Below are 21,467 nucleotides of genomic sequence, written 5' to 3'. Positions count from 1 at the left end.
CATTTTTCCTTCCCCCCCCCCCCCTCCCCCCCTTTTTTCCCCCCCCCCCCCCTTTTCGGTCATCAGCGACGATGCCGCGTGTCCAGGGGTGTAGGTATCGTCCGTGGAAAATCCATCTATTTTTATCGTGCAATAACCTTTTCTCCCCGCGTTGTTCTATTTTTATCGCGAAACGATGGAGTACCGTTAAATTAATTCCCTGAAAAGTATCTGGCTGCGGGGTCGTGCTCGCTCGGATTTATTTCCTCGTTCCTCTTCGTTTTATTTGACACTTTAGAAAAAGTTGTTAAATCGATAAGAAATTAATTCGATTTTTATTATGAAAACGGAACGATCCGCGCCGACGGGGCGGCGGGCCGGGGCGGGGACAGAGGGCGGGAAGACGCGAAAAATATTCTTATGAAAGCACAGCCGGTCGTCGGTGCGGCACGTTTTTCACCCTTTGAAAACGCAGACTTTCCCGATTACCCGCGTTTTCCCTCTCTTTTTCTCGCTACTTTCTCCCGGCACCCCCGGCCACCCTCTTTATCTCTATTTCGTTTTTCCGCAGCGTAACAAATTAAACATAACCCACATCCTCCGGGCACGTTTCTTGATTACTTCTTGTTTTTCCCGTTTGCGTTCACCGTCTGCTTCTTTTTACAGATTTTATTTCCGCCTTTGAAGTTTTCCACCGCGCAATTTAGTGTTTTTGTTTTTCCACCCTCTCCCCTTTTCACCGACGTTTACGAAGTTTCATAACGGTGCACCGGCGTCCGTGGGGTTAACCGTTTTCACGAATTTACCGTTCCACCCTTTTCCCTCGGCGATGGTCTCACAGCCGGTCTTCCTCTTCTATATCTTTTTTTTCCCTTCTCCTTTTTCATCCCTTAAACCTTTCCGTCCTTTCTTCTTCTTCTTTTCCCCTTTTTTCCTCTATCTCTTTCTCGTTTCTTTCTTTCCTCTCGCCACAACCGTGTCCTTTGCTATTCAATTTTCTTAACGCTGCGAACGTCGTAACTACCCCGCCACGACTTTCTGACTTCTGCTTTTACGTAGCTATCGATTTCACTTACGTCCACGCGCATCCCTTTCCGTCGTTTTACGATCCCATCGCGTACCCCGTTCCACGAGGATTAACCGCAAGAGCAAATAATTTTTTTTTTTTTTCTTTTTCCACCCGCACGCGTCCACTGGACCGTTTCCTTTTTCTCTCTGCCGTCACGCTCCGTTCGCTTCCCTTTGTCGATTCACAAAGGCGACTTACCCCTCGGCTCTTCCTCTTTCTCCAGTTCCACCCGCGATTCTCATCGCCGCGATCGAGTTTGGCCGATTAATTATCCATTAATTGCTCGGGGTGGGAGTGCGAGCTCTCGCGGAAACATGGGCGGAAAGGCTGAAAAGAAGAAACAAAGATGAAGCGAGGAGCGAGAAGGCGGAAGGAACGTTGCACGGGGGTTGCAGAGAGAGAGAGAGAGAGAGAGGGATGCGAAGTATACTATGAAGAGTACGCGGGAAGATATAGGGTGAGGGCTGGGAAAGAGAGTAGGCGGCTCAATCACCCTAGCAAAGGCTCGCTACTAAAAGATCCATATCGAATAACCGGAGGGGGTGAAATTATCGGTACAACCCCTATTATTGGGTTCCGAACCACGTGAAAATAGAAAAGGAAAGGTTGGTTGCCAGATGAGATCGATACGATCCCTCTCCCGCCTGCCTCTCGGCCACCGAGAGTTTCTCTTCATCCGATTATCGACTTGGCCCGGCGAACTCTTTTCTTCGTGTTTCGGACTTTCGAACGAACCAATATACGTTCCGCGATGCGGCCAAGAAGCATTTTATTACGTCGCGAATCGAATTAATTCCCGTCCGGGATGTCGATAACGCGCAATTTAGGACGTGGCTTTTTTATCTCTCTCTCTCTCTCTCTCTCTCTCTCTCTCTCTCTCTCTCTCTCTCTCTCTCTCTCTCTCTCTCTCCCGCTCGTCGATAATCGCCTCCGACGATACGATTCTGTCTTCCCTTACGATCGACCGATCTATCCTAACCTATACTTTCATATACGCGTATATGAAAGTATATACGGGACTGTGAACCGACGAGAAATTAAAGATAAATTCGATTCTGACCGATTAACTCGACCGTAGAGCGATTTGTTAATTCCTATTTGAACGTTCTATCGTGAAACGGACGTGAAATAAGTTATATTTGATCCGGCTTCGTCCTTTTTCCATGGCGTAGTACTTCCGTTTCTGCCGTCGTATTATACGCCGGAGAGTTAATTGATTACGTTCATTTAAAATTCATCCACCTTCCGGCGTGACGATCATTCTCTTAATAGTTGGTCGATTGCGATTAAACGTACACCGAATCACCGTTGTGTAGATACCGATGTGTTTTCAAATTTCTTCCCGCACTTGGATTTGCGAGTTGTGTTGCAGTGTTTGGTGTGCCGGTGTCACGATGCTGGCAACTTTACTAGGAATTAATTTTATGGAAATTCGTTGAACCGCAGAGGATCAGAGTGTTGGAAGATACCTTGGAAGAACTCTTGAAAATTTTGGTGAAATTGCTCTGACTCTGTAATAATAGGAAGATAAGAATCGAGAAAAAAGATTTTCTTAACATTGAAACTAACAGGTTGGTAAAAAAGAATTAATTTTAGATTTTTCTTCTTAAAATTGGTTAAAACATACCTTGATTTTTATTGAGATAGAAATGTAATTATACGTACCATCATCAATTATTACTGTTAATTATTGTCATACATGTATGTTAGATTTGAGTATATACACATTAGAGGTTGGTAATCCGAGTGTTATTGAGCCTGTACAAACGCGTATAACCTATCCTTGTCTTAGATGCTAGAATAAAGAAGGTTGGATATGGGGAATACATTAATAAATAAAAAATACAATAATTATATCAATATCAAATAATTTGTTACCATTCCGCTGCAATTATCAATGGTACGTTCGTGTTTTTAAACGTTTTGTATCGGTAAGTAAATCTAACCTCTATAAAATCGAAACGAGAGAACACGTACGCAGGTAAACAGAAAGCTTAATCTTCTAAAAATTTTCGGGCCGAGACGACACACAGACTGTGCATAGATAATCAATCAGCGTAACTTGTCTTCACTAAAATTGCCGACATTAGAAATAATTTATTAAAACATTCGAGACTGTTGTTGTCCTACCATATAAATCATTTAATATCTCACCCGTATAGTCAATAGTTTCACACGTGATTCGTGCATAGAGGTTAATATTATCCGTTTACACCGCATCGTGTTATGCATTCACCAAGACGTACATATATAATCCTCATCCAAATATTTGATATTTTATTTTCCATTAAACTTCTTTTAATTCCCCTGCTTTCCATCGTAGTTACGAAAACATAACCAATTTCCGACCAACTGTCGTATAACAACGTCTCTCCCGCGTTAGTAACCACTGACAATCCGACACCGTAGACCACGCTCCTCGCGCCATCTGTCTACGATTCCCGAAGTATTACTTTTCCCGATCCATCTTGCGTCAACTTGCAGCAACTTAAAACGCCATTAGAACACGTGCAGTGGGGATCCAGCATCGGAGCCAAGCACGTGTCGCGTTCCACTTACCTATCGCGCGGCAATAATCGTAACCGTTCGCATATTGTCGATCTACTTAGATAATGGACGCGGAGAGCGCGGCATTGAGCTCTCCGGCGAAATTGATATTACGATAAAGAGGGTTGGGAAAGGTGACGTCGCCGTGAAAACACGTGCAGTAGGCGTGCTCATGTTCGGTTGCTTTCCCGTCGCTTCGGCCATCGTCATCGTGCTCTTTCATCGTGATTATCGACTGCATTATTAAGTCGGTATATTTCCGTGGTCGATGCTATCGATCTCCCTCGAGTAGTATCTGTCGACCGACGTGTGCGCTTTCTCTCGGCGGCCAGAGCCGACCCTCCTCCCCTTCCTCGCCCAAGCCATTCGTCCCGGAACGAGCGGCTAAAGGCGGACACGCAGCGCTAAGCGACAGCCACTAACCGATTTACGATCGCGCATGCGCGCTCACGAATCGTATGATACGATGCACTTTAGCGGAACACCGGCCGGATCGAACCCCCGTCCAGCCTCGGACGTGACTCTTCCTTTCTCTCCGTGCTTACCAGCTTACCTCTGTTCCATCGTAGCTACGGATTATCACTTTTGACTTACGCGCTCAACCATACCGGCGATCCTCTTCCGTGCACTGTTTATGAATTTCAACCTTCTTCATTCCACTGGATTTGAACCGTGCATTTGTTGGAATTTTCACGTCTTTGCAACGATGTTGTTAAGGTTAGGTCGCTAGTTGTTTCGATGGTGGATTTGTGAGTATACGTAGAATTTAGTGACCGGTTGGTATTTGGGTTATACGATTGGAAGTTTGTCGAAGGATAAAGATATACAGGGTGCTCATAAAATCATGGTAAAACTGAGTCGAAAATGTAGAATACGATCTTTTTATACGGTCCTCCATTTTCCAAAAATATAACCAATTTACGTTTCATTAATTCGTCGAGCAAGAATTCGTTTGTAACATTAAAGACGACATTTTCGACATTTATAGGTTAGAATAAATCAGGTATTGAAATTTACGGCTTACTATCAGTTAAAATTAAATCGCATCCCGACTAATATCGTTTATAAGTGCGAGCAATAGTGCGTGTAGGCGGAGTAGACTGTACCTAAGTGCACGCGCACCTAACGAATCTTCAAACTCAATTTTTTCGAAAACGAAGCCCCGTGCGGAAAAATTTTATTCTCTATTTCCGTGTCGGTTGTACCACGATTTCACGAATCTGTATATATAGGATGTCCCATTTAACCGGAGTATTTCGAGTATCTCGCTGGAAGAAATGTCCATCATCAAAAATAAAATTTTGAAATTTATTTTCAGCAGAATAATATATTTTTATTATCGGCAAATGACACAGAGGATTAAGACTAATGCAACGACCTGTAATACCGTGATCTTATAATCCATAATATCATAATACCATATTACAGGTAACTTATAATATAATAACATAATACCATATATTTATGAAAGAATTTTAACTGAAATCTTTGAATAGATTTTTTTCTTTCGCAGTTTGACAAAATGGCAGTTTTTACAAGTGCTTATGAAACACATTTATCATATGCAATTTTGGAGATTAAATATTCGTGAAATTTGGTAGATTGATACACTGGGATCGTCAAATTTATTTGAAACCATTCCGAGGTCGTAAATAGGCGAGCTCTTGGACCACAGGATCGTGGGATCCAACCCAGACCACCCTGAGAATGTAGGGCCTCGAAATCCGTGACCTCAGGACTATGCGGTCAGTTTCGAGCTACCCCGAGATTGTGAAACCTCAAAAAAATAAGACGGCGCAATTATAGGATTCTTTTCAGGTCACTTTAATGTAATATCTTAAAATTAATGACCACGAGGTCGTAGAACTCACCTCGAATCGTTCTGAGATCCTAGATCTTTGAAACCAATGTCTCGAGATCGTACTATCGACCACAGGGCAGTACGAGATCGTGAAACATGAGAAAGACTGTACGATTATCGAAGTCAATTTAGATCATCCCGATATCCTGGCACTGCTATTAGTGATAAGACAATGAATTTATCAGAATTATCTTCGAACATCCTAAAAATTGGAGTCTCCACGACCCTAAGTCTATAGTCTGTAGTTTGGAATTTATAGGTTATAGAATTTTTCAATTTTCAGATGTGAGATACGGAATCTTTAGACTCTTTCAGTTCAAAATCTAGAGTTTAGGTTTCCAAGTTCTTCAGGTATTCAGTTCAGATCTAACAATAAGGTTTAGAGTTTGGAAGATCTTGGGACAGGTCTGAGAATTCCAAGGTTTGGGGTGTGAGTTTTCAGCTTTTGAGATCTTTGGAATTTAAGATATAAGATCTATAGTCCTTATTTTAGGGTCTATGTTGCACAGAAATTTTGGGTTATAGGTTTGGAATATGGAATCTAAAATCTTTAAAGTTTTCAAGCTTAGAATCTGATGTTCGAGTCGTAAAGTTCAATGTCTGTGATCCAAAGTTCTACTGAAGGAAAGGTTTAGGTTTTGAAATCTTCAGACTATGGGTTTGAGATGTAATGTCTAGAGCGTGACAATTTCCGAGTCTGAGATTCGGACACCGAGATTTCTGGAATTTGTATAGACAGATCTCTGGGATTTGGGATCTGGGTTTCCAGCGATTTAGAATCTTCAGAATCTGATATCCGAGATCTGTAGACACCGAAGTGTGCAAGCGAACCGACCTCTGTCCAGTAATCCTATTGTCTCATTTTAAGGATTCGATTTGGACGCAGTCAGATGTGAATCCCATAACTTCACGGTCATAGTTTTGGCGTTCTCGTGATTTCATAGTAGTTTGGACCTGTGGTTGTCCCTGGTGAGTCGAACGATATCGAGTTCGTTCGAAGTGTATCGAATGGCTCTAAGACTATGGATCTTCACGTGGCTCAGAGTCTGGCAGTTCCAAGGTCCTGGGTCTTTAGATCTCATGACTCCTTGGTAGCTTTATACGTGTCCTCTGAGTATCAAAATCGTCGAGCTCGTCAGTTTTTGATCTGACGTTAGACAAATCTTTTGTGATCATCAGTTAATCCTTCATTTAATTAGTATTCTACAAAAATTGAGCATATCTGTTAGGCATCGTACGATATACAAAGTTCTGAAGCTTTTGTTCACTTGTACATCTATAGTCTTTTCTATAGTACATACTTGCAATACTTAGAATACTTACAGTACTTACTAATTATAATTGCAATACTTACAATACTCACTAACTATACTTGCAATATTTACTAACATAATCCTTTCTCTAACTTTAGCAACTCCTGCTCCAAATAAACTTAACGTTCGCGATAAAATGCAAGATCATCCCATTGGTGGTCTCTCCAAAGGCAGTTAGAGTCGAGTCTAGCTACGATCCGTGGATCAAAATTATTTCCACACGGTGTTCAATTACAGCGAAGAGGCAGCATCGAGGAGAACTTGGAAGTAGCACGGCCGAACGCTCGATCGTAATCTTTTATAAAGCTCGTGGTCGTAAATTAATTATGTAACAGGTATAAATGGGAGAATTTGCATATCTGTGTGGCCCGCTCGTTCCTGTCAGTCCTCGTTCCGCGTGCCTTCTGCTCAAACATTTTTACGAGCACGCTATAACGCGCCACGGAATCATCGGTGCCTGTGCTGTAACGGGTCCCAGGACTGGGTGGCTGCTACCCAAGTGACTTCAGCTACTAACCAATTTACGATCAAGACGGCCGTACCCACGAATTGTATGTAGTTAACCCAATTGGAGGCGGTCGAGTTCCAAGGGAGCCTTCCTCCGCGAGTTTAGACGTTCCGCGAAAAATCTCAATGTTCCTTGGTCTGCTCATACAGTCAACCCTTCTCTATCAGGGTATTACTCTGTCCTGACTTGCGTAGGGATTGTGCTAAGCAAAACCTGGGAATAATACGAATTAATTAGGGAAATAAATACACAGAAGATGAGGGAAGGATTCGAGCTGTTAGGGGGTTGTTTAGGTTTATTGAATAGCGATGTGGATGCACTGTTACAATTTTTGGAATGGTGATTTCAGGGTTATTACTGTGTCATAGATATGGGATGAGTACACTCGAAAAATTAGGGTTGGAATTATGGTACGGGCCAAAATGAGGATTAATAATGTGGTGGGGTAGAAATATTTGTATCATATGCTGTTCTATTTTATAAGGAATTATTATAGGAGTTATGGCAGAGTTGTTAATATTTTTCTACGGTTTTATATCGAAATCGTATGGGAGGGTTGAGAGGACTGTAAGAGCTTGGGATGAGAGGTACTTTAAAATTTAAGGGCTCGATTGACATTCAAATCACAGTGAAAATCGAGATAACGTGATGGGAATATTCGTGTTATATGAGGGCAGCTCGAGTTTATCAAACCTGATTATATTATTATATATACGATACATGCTATCGTATATCGACAAGTACCCAGTTGTAAAACCATAGTGTTGTGTATAGTGTTGGAACTACAATAAAATTCCAATTATACCGTGATACAAACGAGTCAAAATACGAATCAGTGCAAATAATGTAGTAAAAATATTCGCATCCACTATATGAAACCGTGTTATACGAGAGTGTTGAGTTGACTCGAAGCTTGGGGGTGCGATCACCACTTAGAGTGTTGCTAGGGAGTCATTCTGACTTCGAGTCGTCAATATTGCTAAGGAATCAATTTAACTCCGAGTCGTCGCTATTTCTAGCCAGTTAATTTGACTTGGAGTTGCTATTATTATTGCTAGGGAATCAATTTAACTTCGAGTCACTATTGCTAGGGAGTCAATTTGACTTCAAGTTGTCACTATTGCTAGGGTGTCAATTTGACTTGAAGTCACTGCTATTATTGCTAAGGAGTCAATTTAACTCCGAATCGTCACTATTACTAGGGAGTCAATTTAACGCAGTCGCGGCTAGTGATAACTAGTTACCCCTAGTGCTATGAAGATACTGGTGACCACTGGAAGGTTAACACCGGCTGCTCGCATCGCGGAGTGGTTTGAGCGGGTGAAACGAAAGCGACTTTTTCGTAGACATCGAGGATGAAACCTTAGCTCGATCGATTGTGTCGCGGCAGAGAAACACAGGGTAATTTATTCGGTCGTTGGCGTCGTCGATAATCAATTTTAACCCTCAAACCGGTGGGGTGAAATGCTTGTTACATAACTAGCCGGCTGAAGTTAATTTGCCCTCGATTACAAAGCAGGACGGAATATGCGCGATTTATCTGATTAAATACGCGACTGCAGCTTGACGCGGATTAAGTCGTTATAAAAGCATCGGATGTAAAACCGATGCAAAAAGTATCGAGACAGCGGTGAATTAATTTTCTCGCGTTTGCCCGTCGACCACGTTGCCAATTTCCCATTGTTTGCGTTATTTCGAATCCGAGGAACCGGCTAAGTAACAAGGTAACGACGGCGAGCTTTGAGGTTATGGTGTGGGAGTATGAAGAGAGAAACCTTAGTTAACCTTCTTTGCTTTGTAATGATCATTCTTGAAATTAAGTTATTGATTGAATGAAGTTCTATATAGGCTAGGATTATGACGTGTTTCTGCTATTGTCATTGAATATCAAAAAAGGTTTGAAAACTTTTGTCGCTGACACGATAAAAGTCTTGTCCAGCAAATTTTTCATGTACATCGAGATATTTTATTCCACTTGGTTCTTTTGTTACGAAGATAGTTATGGGGATCTTCCGCAGTGTTAAATATATCAGGTACTAATAGCTATAGTTGCTGTCTGCTAAGGCTACCGTTGCATACAAAGAGTCATAATGCACGGTAGGATAAATTATTTATTACGGATGGATAGGAGCAATGTCCATTTATCCACTTACTTTTTCCATCGTTTCGAAGTAACTCGAATAGAAACGTCAATAAATGGGTCTACATAGCCATAGACTCTATACACGGCTATGCACACTCGCGATACGTTGTCCCGTATAATATAGCGACAGCTAACTCTGCCATAGTGAAAGGGCTAAATAAGTAATATACGAGGTTTGTCGGTACAGCACTCAGCCATTTAATTTAAAAAGGGAAAAAAATAAAACGTGACTCGCGTAGTAGGTACAACGGCCCTTTGGCTCTGCTCAGACTAGTCTCCGAGATCTTGCGGATCTGTCTTAATTGTGAGCCACTTTTCATTTTAAATCGTCCGTTCACGCGCGTTGTTCTTCGTTTCCATCGTGATCTGAGACATATTCCCTTTAAACAGCGTTCCTAGCTTCGAAAAAGGCCGGAAATCATAGGAAGCCAAGTCTAAACTCAGGAGAGCTGACAGACCCAGTGATGCGATGTTCTAATGCAATGTCTGTCAAGACTTGCTAAATCTCTGTTCACGTTTTCGATGCTGGGACTACTGAACCAGTCGGAATTATTTGTTTCGAAGTTTTGGCAAAATTGGTGCTGCCTTTTGTTAAAATAGGAACGTAATTATACACGCGTGTTTATTTTCATCAGGCTGTTTTAACGTGCTTTGTATGTACAAGTGTACGATGGGACGCATTAGAGCTCGATAGTTCTAGTATTAATATAGATTACCGTCGCACTAGCTACCTGGTTATTAGCGTCAGGAACGAGTATGTGGCTGACCAGATTTTCGATCTTTTGTTATCTTTAAGTAGAGCTTCATTCCGGTCAAGATAGAGCGATGCATTGTAGTTATGGAATGCTTCCTTTACATAATGGGACTGGTTGTTGCGCTAATAGGTACGCGTAACCTGTTCTAACTCCAGTTATGACAACTTCATCTCTTCGACGAGAGAAGAGGGTAAAATTATCTGGTATATATATCCAAAAACACATTGTCGGTTCACTGATCTATTAGACTAAGCTAGGTCAGAATGTAGAATGAGTGTTACGCTTGGATTCCATTACAACACTTCTTCGCGTCGAGCTGTGCCTGTGTATAATACTGCAATATCCGATGCGTTCGAATTTTACTGCAGCGCCATCTCGATCTTAGCAATGCTTAAGATAACCGAAGCACGATCGCGCTGTTCAAATTTGATATCGGCAAGTGCTATTGCGTCGCATTAGGTTCGCAGTGGACGATCCATTCGAATTCGATTGCAGCGCCATCTCAGTCCTAGTAATACGGGTGATAATCAAAGCACGATCGCACTGTTCGAATTTTATATCAAGTTATCGAAAACTAGCACCGTATTAGCACTGTATTATATCAAATTATCGAAAACTAGCACAAGCAACGCGTTCGCACTCTACTCCAGCGTCCTCTCAGCTCTACCAGGATTTAACGCGCAACACAGTTGCGCCATCTGGCGAGTTCCGGCGTAAACTTAACCAACCGCGTTCTCAGTGCTCTCTGGCATGTAAGCTTCCATGTTTTCGTCAAATTTTACCGAGATTAAGATATTTAAACGCGTCACAGATACACCCTTCACGTTTTCAAGAATTTAACTCGCGACTTAGCTGCAACTTAGCAATTTAGCTCTTCTCTACGTAACATTGGAACGTGTCCTCTCAGCTCTACCAGGATTTAACGCGCAACACAGTTGCGCCATCTGGCGAGTTCCGGCGTAAACTTAACCAACCGCGTTCTCAGTGCTCTCTGGCATGTAAGCTTCCATGTTTTCGTCAAATTTTACCGAGATTAAGATATTTAAACGCGTCACAGATACACCCTTCACGTTTTCAAGAATTTAACTCGCGACTTAGCTGCAACTTAGCAATTTAGCTTTCACATTGGAACAGCATGATGATACAATGGACAATACGATGATTGACGAAAGACAAGGTTTCTACCCAACAAAGTGAACCGTTTGAATTCCAACCTGCTACCAGAGGATCAACGACCTAGACTCTAGCACGAAAGTGGTTTTTCTATCTCTACCGTTAGGTCAGCTTGAACCTTGGACACGACTGGGCCGGCATGCAAGTCTCGCGCGTTCGAGGGACAAAAGTGGTCGGTTGATCCGGCTCGTTCACGGCAGAACGTTGTAATGATCCTTTCTTCTGTACGCTGGCTCCGCAACAGCGGAGAAAGGAGTGAAAGGGAACAGGAAGGGAAACAGTGGTACGGCGGTTCTCGTTTCGCTGAGATTTACGAGAAGCCTGTTGTATTTATTAAAAGTTCTGTACCGACCGGGTTCCGTGCTCCTCGTGAAAACTCTAGAGCGTCTGAAACGATATTGTAAAGAAACGGAAGTTAAGTATCGCTAATGAAAGAAACGACAGGGGGTCGGCTACTGCCTCGCCAACGTTTCGTTCCTCCAAGTACGACCATCGAACGTTGACGGGATATTATTGTGATTCATATTATTATTGCAACGGGATCGATCTAATTACGTCACAACTCCGTGTATTTTAACCCGTTGGTACCTCTTACTGTGAGGAAGATTCGTGTAGCGCCAAGTTTAAGTAGACATTGCCAACTCCTGCGTTTCGTGCCACTTAAATTCCCGTATTTTACGCGTGATTTACATGGGATGCAAAGATTTAATCTTAAAACTGTTGACAGCAAAAATTATCTTTTAAAACTTATTGAATTATTTTTAATTCGAATTTTATAGGTTATATTTAATTTTACAGTTTGGTAGTGCTAGGGTTAGGTTAGATTAACGTTACAACTCAAATTCTGTCATTACAGTTTCTAAAAAGGACATAATAGTAGTACCTGCAACAATAGGATCGGTGTAGTGGAATAATTTGAGAGATTGAGGTTATGTACGCAGGATATGATTAAAATAGGTGACGATTAATTTCGATTACACCCTGTATATTCGTTGAAACAGAGCATTAAAGGCGAATTTAAGGCGAGTTCACATTTTAGGTGAGCCTCGGATACTTGCACAGAGGAAGATGTAAAGATTGTTCTCATCTGCATTTCATCCAAAGTAGACATTCAAAGTGACCAGCGAACAAAGCCTCGGCTTTCCATGTACCGAATGGATGATTCATCCATGGCGAGGCAGCAGTGACAAATCTAAATTGGTCCGGTAACAAGTGAACAGCCATTCAGATAACAGACGCCACGTATTTCAAAGATACTATTTCTCCCGTCGACGTTTCCCAAACTAGCGAAATGAATTCAACGAATACCCCTGCTTTCACGTTCCGCCGTCATCGTGGATGAATCGTTCAAAGCGCGGGAGTGTAAATTCGCCTTAAGGAAATCAGATTTCCCGCGTTTAAAATCCAGCTTTCATCTTCCGCGTTCGCAGATAAATCATCCGAAGTGTAAAAGTGTAAATGCACCTTAAGGAGATCTGACGTTCCCGTGTCTAACGTTATCAGTTGATTAAGGCGAATTTGCATTGGACATTTCTGGTTCATCGCGAAAGGCGTGGAGATTATTTTCATCCGCATTTTGTCCAAAACGTACAATCGAAATGATCAGTGACCGAAGTAAAGCCCGATTCATACTTCGATGACTCGATCGAATGGTTCGTCCACAATAAACCAGCAATGACAAAGTGAAACTTGCTCGGTAACGATCGGAACAATTATTGAAAGAATGTTAGGTAGACGTTTCGAAATTTCCAAATCCGCTACTACTAATCTATCTTTCATCTTACACCGTGATTGGAAGCTAGGCTAACAAGTGTAAACTCGCCTTAACCGTTTGAGTCCCAAGCAGCGCGATCGCGCTCTTCAGTCGAAGTGGCGCGCTCAACTTTGCTGATGCACGTACGTCACACAGCACCAATAAGCGCTATCGCGACGATTGGGATTTTTCGACATAAAATTAAACAAGCGCTATCGCACCGTTTGGACTTCTTCGTATTCGATTAAGGCAAGCGTTATCGCGCTGTTTGGGGTTTTTCGACCGTGTTCTTTCAAAAGCCTCTGGGACTCAAACGTTTAAAGAAACCTCATAACGTATATTCTCCGTATCTGAAATCTTCAAGGGACTAGCCACGCGATGCACCATACATAGCACGTATGAAAAGACGAAAAACAGAAATCTGAAGAGAATTTTAACGTGCTTTCTTTTCTCTGTTACAGTACTACGAAATGTCCTACGGCCTAAACGTGGAGATGCATAAGCAGGTAAGCGAGAGTTCTATCGAAACAATTTCTTCCCTCTCTTATCATTCATATTCATGCAGCCAAAGAAGACTCCCCATCCGTGCTGAAAGGTAGCCGTACGAAACCGTGCGCGAGACTTACCCTCCGACCTCTCCATCCCCAACGAAGTTACCCCGGCGAGACGTTAAGCCGGCCACCGCTTAAAGAATGTCGGCCTGATTTCTATCGCCGCCGCTTCTCCCGGAGTGGAGTTTAAGGATCAAAAGATTTCTCGTTAATTAAGTTCGGAATATGTCGGCCGATCCCAGCGGTGTCTAACGGCTACCCGTAGTCACGGGCCACAAAAACGAAGGGGTGACGGCGCATCTGGCCCGGGAAATCGTGTAATTTTGGCTAATTAGGGGAAACACTGGGCCACATCCCCCTTCTGTCAGCAATTTTCTTAAAAGCGACCACGACCCTCGTTGCACGCGAACCCCGTTGCTAGACCTCTATCTTTGCCTCCCTCGCTCTGGCTACCTCTATCCCTGTTCTCATCGTCGTGGAACAGCGTGGAGGGGGACAAGAGAGTCCTAAACTCCCAAACAACCCTCCCTGACACGACGAGCTGATATTCATTAGCATTAGCGGCCGATCATTTCTCACCCTTGTACCCAGGGGCGTTGCTTAATGGGGTGCAAGCCTGGGGACAGGGCAGGGATACACCGTCGCCGAATAGGCCCGGTCCACCATTAAATCGGCGCGAAATTGCGTCCGGTGGCTCAAGTGGCAAACTAGTTAGCTTAGGATGCTTTATAGCAGCGTTGTTATTGCCGTGTACGATTTGTGCTTCGAATTGATACGTCGCCCTTAAAACGTGTACCGTTTAATTGACTCGTTAGCGGCGTTACCTTTCACGGCTGGTTCCACGATCGGGTTCCAACCACGTCTGGCTGTGCGTGCCGGTACCAGGCTGATGTTGGCTACCTTCTCGATATCGTTATCTTGCTCGATTTTTCCACCAGGTCTGTTCAAACCAGTGTTAAGAGATCCCAACATCATGAGACGTGTCTTGAGACTCGCAACGTGCCAGTTCAAATTTCTGTTTTGTCTATACTCTTGTTAGCCAGGTACCACTGATATTGTCCTCCGTGGCACCTCGTCTATGGCAGCACAACTTGCAAAAATTTCGCAAGGAAATCAGCCAAGCAGGGGACAGGGGACTCTGTACTCAGCCGTAAGGAGTTTCGCTCAGAGGAGCTTTGCTCTCGGGCTACTTCAGGTCTGGCAGCACATTTTTAGCCCCACCATTGTTCTCTTTTACACCCAGTGGTGCGTACAATTGTGCGTGGGACACTACCCACTGAGATCCAAGGGCTCCAACGCAGGAGGTGAGATGAGTGATCTTGACCAGTGTGAATTCGCCGAAATTTGCTGCACCACATAGCGGATTATAGTCAATATCAGCTCCATCGGGGTTTCTGACTGGTGGAACCCATATAGTCAGAACCTACAGCAATCTCTGTCCTCAGTCAGGGACCGCTGTTACCGGTTCGCTTCGAATGTTCCAACAATCCGAGACCAGTGCTAGTTCATGCTAGTTATATTGTTTATATTTCCTGCCACTTCGGCGGATATAGAAGGACGTGAACGGTGATAAAAATCGCGCGATCCAGGATCGAGGAGCGTGATCGTGAACGTTAGTCCCACGTTTTCAGCCTTCCTCCAACGCGCTGAAACGATATACCGTTTTTTGTCGGGGGAAATGAGAATAAGTGGTTACTCGATACGCTCGTATAATTGCTAATGGACGCATAGGAGGGCAATAAAAGTAAGAGTAGGAAACAGAAAATCGCTGGTCGCCAGGAAATCAATCCCCTTCGGGCTCGCAGGCGACAAATTGCGAGAGAGCGCCGGTGTAACACACGGGCCTGGCTCTCGAATCTTCTAACGCTAATTAGAGGAGAAATGAAAAGTTATTGGTTCTTGGCGACCGGTTAATTAGCCGTGATAACGTCAGGCTCGCGTGTTTACCGGGGATCGCCGATTTTTGATTGTTTTTCTTCCTTGCTGCCGTGAGTTTATTCTTTTTCTTCTCACATTTTTAGGTTAACTTCGAATATTTATCATAGTTTAGATTTGGAGCGGATGAAAAAGGTTACAGAATTTTTACTATAATTTACATTTGGAGCTGGTGGAGAAGATTGCTAAATTTGGGCAATTCCGTGTTTCTTCGTTTCTAACTTCCCTAGTTGTATTTTATTTCTCAGTTTGTTGTTATTTTTCTGTTTGAGGTTAAGCGTGAATGTTTATCGTAGCGTGATTCGAGTTTGAAACTAACGGAGTGGATTATGGGAGTTTAGAGAACGGGTGTGGTTTTAATATACGGGTTCGTTTTTATGAGGTATCGAGACTGATTCAGAATTTCGTTGGTCGGAGGTTAATACGGACTTGGACTACTCTAATTAGTGACTAGATGGTTACTTGTGATCGCGAATGAACGCCACCTACGCGCTTGTTTCTCTCATCATCGTCGGCTTTCGTAACTATTATATCAAATCAGTCAAAATTACTTATACTCTCCAGATCTGTCGCTTTGTAATTATCCGTTGAAAATGTTATAATTGTTCAGAAAGATATTTATATCTAGGGGAAAATAGGGGAACTAGGCGTCGCGTATACAGAGTGATCATCTGGCTAGGGGATTCAAAGGTACTGTAACTACAAAAATTCCCTAGCACGAACGTAGATACGTATATCGTACATCTTATCGTGTATTGTACATAGTATATATAATGATATATATAATAATAATCTATTTGCAAATCAAACCCCATTTTCAAATTAAGAATCTTGTCTCCTCGTTTCCTCATTTTGGTATAAGAAAAAATGAAGTACAAGAAGGGTGGGTCAGGATACATGTAAAAAATTGACAATTTCGATATTCGTTTGTTAAATACCTTCACCCCTATACGCGGATTAAGGCGCGTTCAGAAAAATTGATTACGTTGCCACTTGTACGAATCTGAAGTTGTCCTCGGTCCCTGTGTTTCCTCGTTTCGGTGGGGGTGGGGGGGGGGGGAGAGAAGAAAATAGAAAGAGGGAGAGAGAAGAAGAAAATAAATCACCTTCCGTTTGGTTGTCTCCGGCACTTAGCCGGCTTTCGAATCGCGGTCTTCGGTCCTCGCTCCTTTTCAATTTGAGCACCGAATGAAAACAATCTTCCTCTACGAGGTTAGACCTCTCCCTCTTCCTCTCTCCTTCTCTCTCTGCTTCTCCGGCAACTTTCTCCCTTCGTTTTTACCCTTTTTAGCCGGCACCGTTGGCGAGTCTCTCTGATTTCATCCTCCTCGTTCTCTCCCAACCCCCATTAGTCCTCTGTCTCTGCCTCCGCTCTTTCCCTTCTGTTCTCCACCCTCTTCCATGTCCCCAGGCCCCTTCCACACCTCTTACCGCCGCCCCAAGTCGACATTTGCCTCCCACTCGGCCCGTTCGAGCCCGCAACCACCACTTTACCACTCGCTACTCGACTAACTCGAATTTGTTGGCAATGTCCCAGTTCTTATGCCAGTCTTTCTCTCCTTTCGCCTGGCCCCTCCCACGCTCTTCGAATAATCGCACGACAAGGCCTATACACGCTGCTGTCCCCGAATACGCTCGCGTTGATACGGGTATACCTGGCTCCATTCAGATCGTATCGAATTCAAGCGAATTTTGCTTCGGACAGGTACTCAGGAGGGATGGTTTACGTTGGTTTGATTTATTGGATAGGAAGGGATGATTTCGGACAGTTGAAACTTAGGTTTCTACAATTGGTCCAACAAGAGGAGCTATCGAATGTAGGTAATGAAGACTTCCTGGACCCGACTTCTTGGACCCAAGTATCGACGATTAACCCTTTAGCTTACGATGTCGTGGGAGACACGTCTCAAGCAATCGGGCCAAACGTAAACAGCTCGTATGAGAAACGTGATACGGTAGTCGGGTCAAACCTAAACATCACGTCTCTCAGACGAGATACGGCGATCGGGTCAAACCTAAACACCACGTCTGAGAGACGTTGTACGTTTTGGAGCTACAGGTGACAAACAGTTAGTAAACCCTTGAAAAATTGAAATTGAATCGTGGATAAAGGAAGAGTTATGTTAAATGGACTGTTGTGTATTACTGTTTAATGTTCACTATAGATTGTGTTACTTTTGTTAGTCGAGGATGCTTGATTTTCGTGTTCAGTTAGGTAAGATCCGGTGGAGGTTTGGCTGGTCCGACAGTTGTGGTATTAATAATCGGCTTTGAAATATTATTCCGACGAATTATAAATCCTATCGTGGAAAGTATATTTCAACGGAATAAATCGATTTAATATATCTTGCTATATGTCAACAGGAAGTTGCACATACTATGATGTGATTTGATGTAATTTAATGTTGTACAAGAGTTGTGGGTAGCACGTTCATGCTGTTGATTTATGAATCGCTGAAAATGTGCCAACATTTCTGAACATAAGTTTATGTCCCTCGCATCAAGCTACCATGAATGAACGATTATCCCAGTGCAAATTTTAGTTCCTCGCCAGTTCCCGAGGTATCTCCTCCGATACTAGGTGTCAATCTTAATTACTCGCGAAATATGAATTTTTAGCATGAGTTGGGACGAATCCAGAATAAGCAAAGCTTCAGATAAAATCGTACTCTATATTTTACATTTTATATTCGAAGAGGTACACGTTTCAATTAATCTAAATCATCGCCTTTGTCTTTCCGCGCAAAATGTTGACAGTGGAACGATGGGTCCTTTCAAAGTGACTAATTTCTCGCAGATTTTGGGAACACACAGCTGTTTTTGACAAAATTAATTTCAATTCTCTTTGAGATAATACCTATATTAATAACGCGTACTATAGTGAGTACTGTATTTAGCTACGCATTACATATCAGAGATTCGCATCTTAAAAATGAAGAAAAGAAACTTTTCAAATTCTACGAAAGTCGGTCAGAAATTAAGGACATCGCAGTTGCCAAGTTTCTTTTCTTGGTGTCACGTCTAGACAATTCTTTGCTTCTTAATTTCCTTCGACCCTCGAGCACATATCTGAAATAAAGCGTGTGCGAAGGAACGATAATGTCAGCGATCCGACGTTAGGGCATCAGCCTGCTCGGCTGCATCCTCGATGGTCGAGCGATAAAACAGCCGGCTGAAAAATCCCCTGCGCGAGATCCGAGGGTTGCGAATTCACGTCTATAGCGAAGGTAAAAAAAGAAACTTTTATTAGCGCGACGCGAGTACGCAAGTGGGGTTCGATAAAGTTAAAAGTTGCCGGAGTCGCGCCTCGGAGAACGCCACTCCACCGGTTGGAAACACGACAGTACTATCGAAACAGGCATTCTTAGCTCTGATTAATCGTGTACCCTCTTTCTCTGTTCTCGCAGTTTCGTCGATTGTTTTGATTGTCAAGGGTGCTTCCGGAACGAGCGGCACGCTGCTTCACGCTATCACGATTTCCATCGGAAATGAGATTTTCCGAATGGCGCGGCGCTTAAAAAGAGAGAGAGAGAGAGGGAGAAAACAGAGTGAAAAAAGGAAGAGAAAGAAAAAGAGAAAAAAAGGGAAGATAGAGAAAGAATGAAAAAAAAGGAGGATTGTAAAAAGCGCAGCCGACTGTGAAAAAGGAAAATATGAAAGGAAGCACGGACTAGGATAAACTGGCTCGCGTTAAGGGGCAGGGGGTTGAGATTTAGAAGAGACGAGGGGGTAAGGGCGGCAGAGGGTTGAAAAAGAATGCACAAGCGACGGGGCTGGCACGCAATGCTCTTGCTTCGTTCATCCAACGGCAACTCGTCGGATAGGTTCACAGCACACCTATCCGATAACGCTTATCGCTTAATTGAAAGGCTCGTCCTCGGGACCGGCTGCGTGCTTGTTGTGTCCTGCTCAATTAAGCCACGATCTATGGCAATATGCCGCGAATCCGTCACGCCCGCGGACTTTCTATGGCTACGCGAAACATCTAGCCCCATCTTCGACACCAAGTTACGTGTATCCAATCGTTTATTAGTAGGTTCATCAGAGATTCTTCGTTAGAAGTTCCGGGTACATTCGATCTTCGAGATTAAGGTGTAATTATCTCACCGTGCGATGTTATGGTGATACCGACCTGTAATGAATATCTAAATATAGTACTTGTAGATAATACTAACTAAAGTGGCACGGCAGTAGGCACTAATGGCGAATAAGTACAGTTATATGGACGTTTACCTGGGCAGATGACTTTTGAAGATCTGAAGGGAATGAACTAGTATGAGAATAATACTGGTATCCCACGTGAGCATAACTCGTGTACAAACACCGTCGAGAAATTAGCGCAGATGGTACTTCATGAAACCAGTTCTAAGAATTGATAGGGACGAGCAGCGGACGCTAAAGTGGGCACCGAGGTCTGGACACTTCTGCGGGCATCTAAAACACTTCTGCCGGAGTCTGTTAGGGCAATGATATAAGTGTATACGTATACGTATATGTACATAATTACCTTTCTATTCCAATAACAGTGAATCTGTATCTTGTCAGAGGTATCTACTATGCGTTCGAGGAAAGAAAGCACAGCGTGTTTATATCCTCGTGGCTGATTAACTCCTCTAACACTTGCTCGGTCATAGACAGTGATCGCTATTAGTCGAAAACGGTGACGAAGATCGTCGGTCACTGTCTTTGGCCAATAATAGTCACTGTTCGTGATCATGGAAGTATCAGTGGAGTCAGTCAATCGCGAGGATATAAACACGCTGTGCCCTCTTTTCTCGAACGCACTATAGATTAGTAAGAAAGTTAAGATCAAATAGATTGGTTAGCTTGACAATTGCAATGTTGAAATTATTCTGTTTGACCCACAAACGACGATCCTCCACCATCTATGGTCTTGAAGAGGCCTTTATGGTGTTGCCAGCGGTTAAGTAGGGTTACCGATCTTGGAACCTCCCCTGTTCGAAAACGGAAGATCGCCCCTCGGAGAAGAATATTCGTATCGCCCTCGGCGTTCGTCGATACAAGAGTAACTACCATTTCCCATCGCGGGTGCGCCCGGCGCCCGATAAAAAATGTGCAGGCTGACCAATTGCATATAACTCACCCTGCCTTTCCAGTTCTTCCTGCCTCCATGTATATATACGTCTATCTATCCGCGTGCGTTCGCTCTCCTCCTCTCTCTTTTCCTGTCTCTCTCTCTCTCTTCCTCTTTTTCTCTCCACTTGCTCCCTTCCCCGTTCTCACGTTCTCTCTCCCTTTCGGTAGTCGGGGGTCGCTTTTCCAGCACTCGCCCGTCCATATACACATATTCCGTGATGCGCGCGCGTACACACGCTACCCGGTCGCACACGCACGCCGGGATGCACGCGTGTGCACGCTTACACGTACACGCACGCGTTCCAGGGGTCGTGTATTCGAGTTCTTTTATTTGGCCCTGCGGGGGTAGCAGAGGGTTGAGTTGAGCGAGCGAAACGAGGGTGCGGTGGGCTGGGGGCGATGACATCGATTTTTTACCCGTTGCTAATCTCAATGTTACCTCCTCCTCCTACTCTACCTCCTCTTCCTCTTCCTCTTCCTCCTGCCGTTCGGCCACCTCCATCTACCCTTTTTCACCCCGCCACCCTCTTCTATATCCACGTCGACCCTCTTCGTTCTTCCCCTTCTCTTCTATCTCACCCCTACGCCTCCTCTTCCACCTCCTCCGCCTCCACCCTCGGACCATCCGTTCTGCGGGAAAATGTGCATGTGCATCGGGCACATTCGAGAAGGAATAACCATTTTTTCGTACCGGACAACACTTGCGCCGCGTCGCTCCGCCGCGTAAATTCTCCTCGTCTCCCGTTCGTCGTCGTTCTACCATATCTATCTGCCTGTCTCTTT

General features: G+C 43.7%; 1 protein-coding gene across 1 annotated transcript in view; it reads left to right on the top strand.

Moving 5' to 3' along the window:
• The window catches only part of LOC108549424 (amino-terminal enhancer of split), a 70,014-nt gene that overhangs the window by 37,641 nt on the left and 10,906 nt on the right, over positions 1-21,467 (top strand). The window contains exon 5 of the mRNA XM_017902792.1: positions 13,563-13,607. Coding sequence (XP_017758281.1) covers positions 13,563-13,607 — 45 coding nt within the window. The remainder of the gene's footprint in view (positions 1-13,562; positions 13,608-21,467) is intronic.

The sequence above is a fragment of the Eufriesea mexicana genome, unplaced genomic scaffold, assembly GCF_001483705.2.
Source record: "Eufriesea mexicana isolate 0111107269 unplaced genomic scaffold, ASM148370v2 scaffold2021, whole genome shotgun sequence".
Lineage (NCBI taxonomy): Eukaryota > Metazoa > Arthropoda > Insecta > Hymenoptera > Apidae > Eufriesea > Eufriesea mexicana.
Note: the sequence above shows the minus strand (reverse complement) of the source record. Positions and strands in the feature narration are given on the sequence as shown.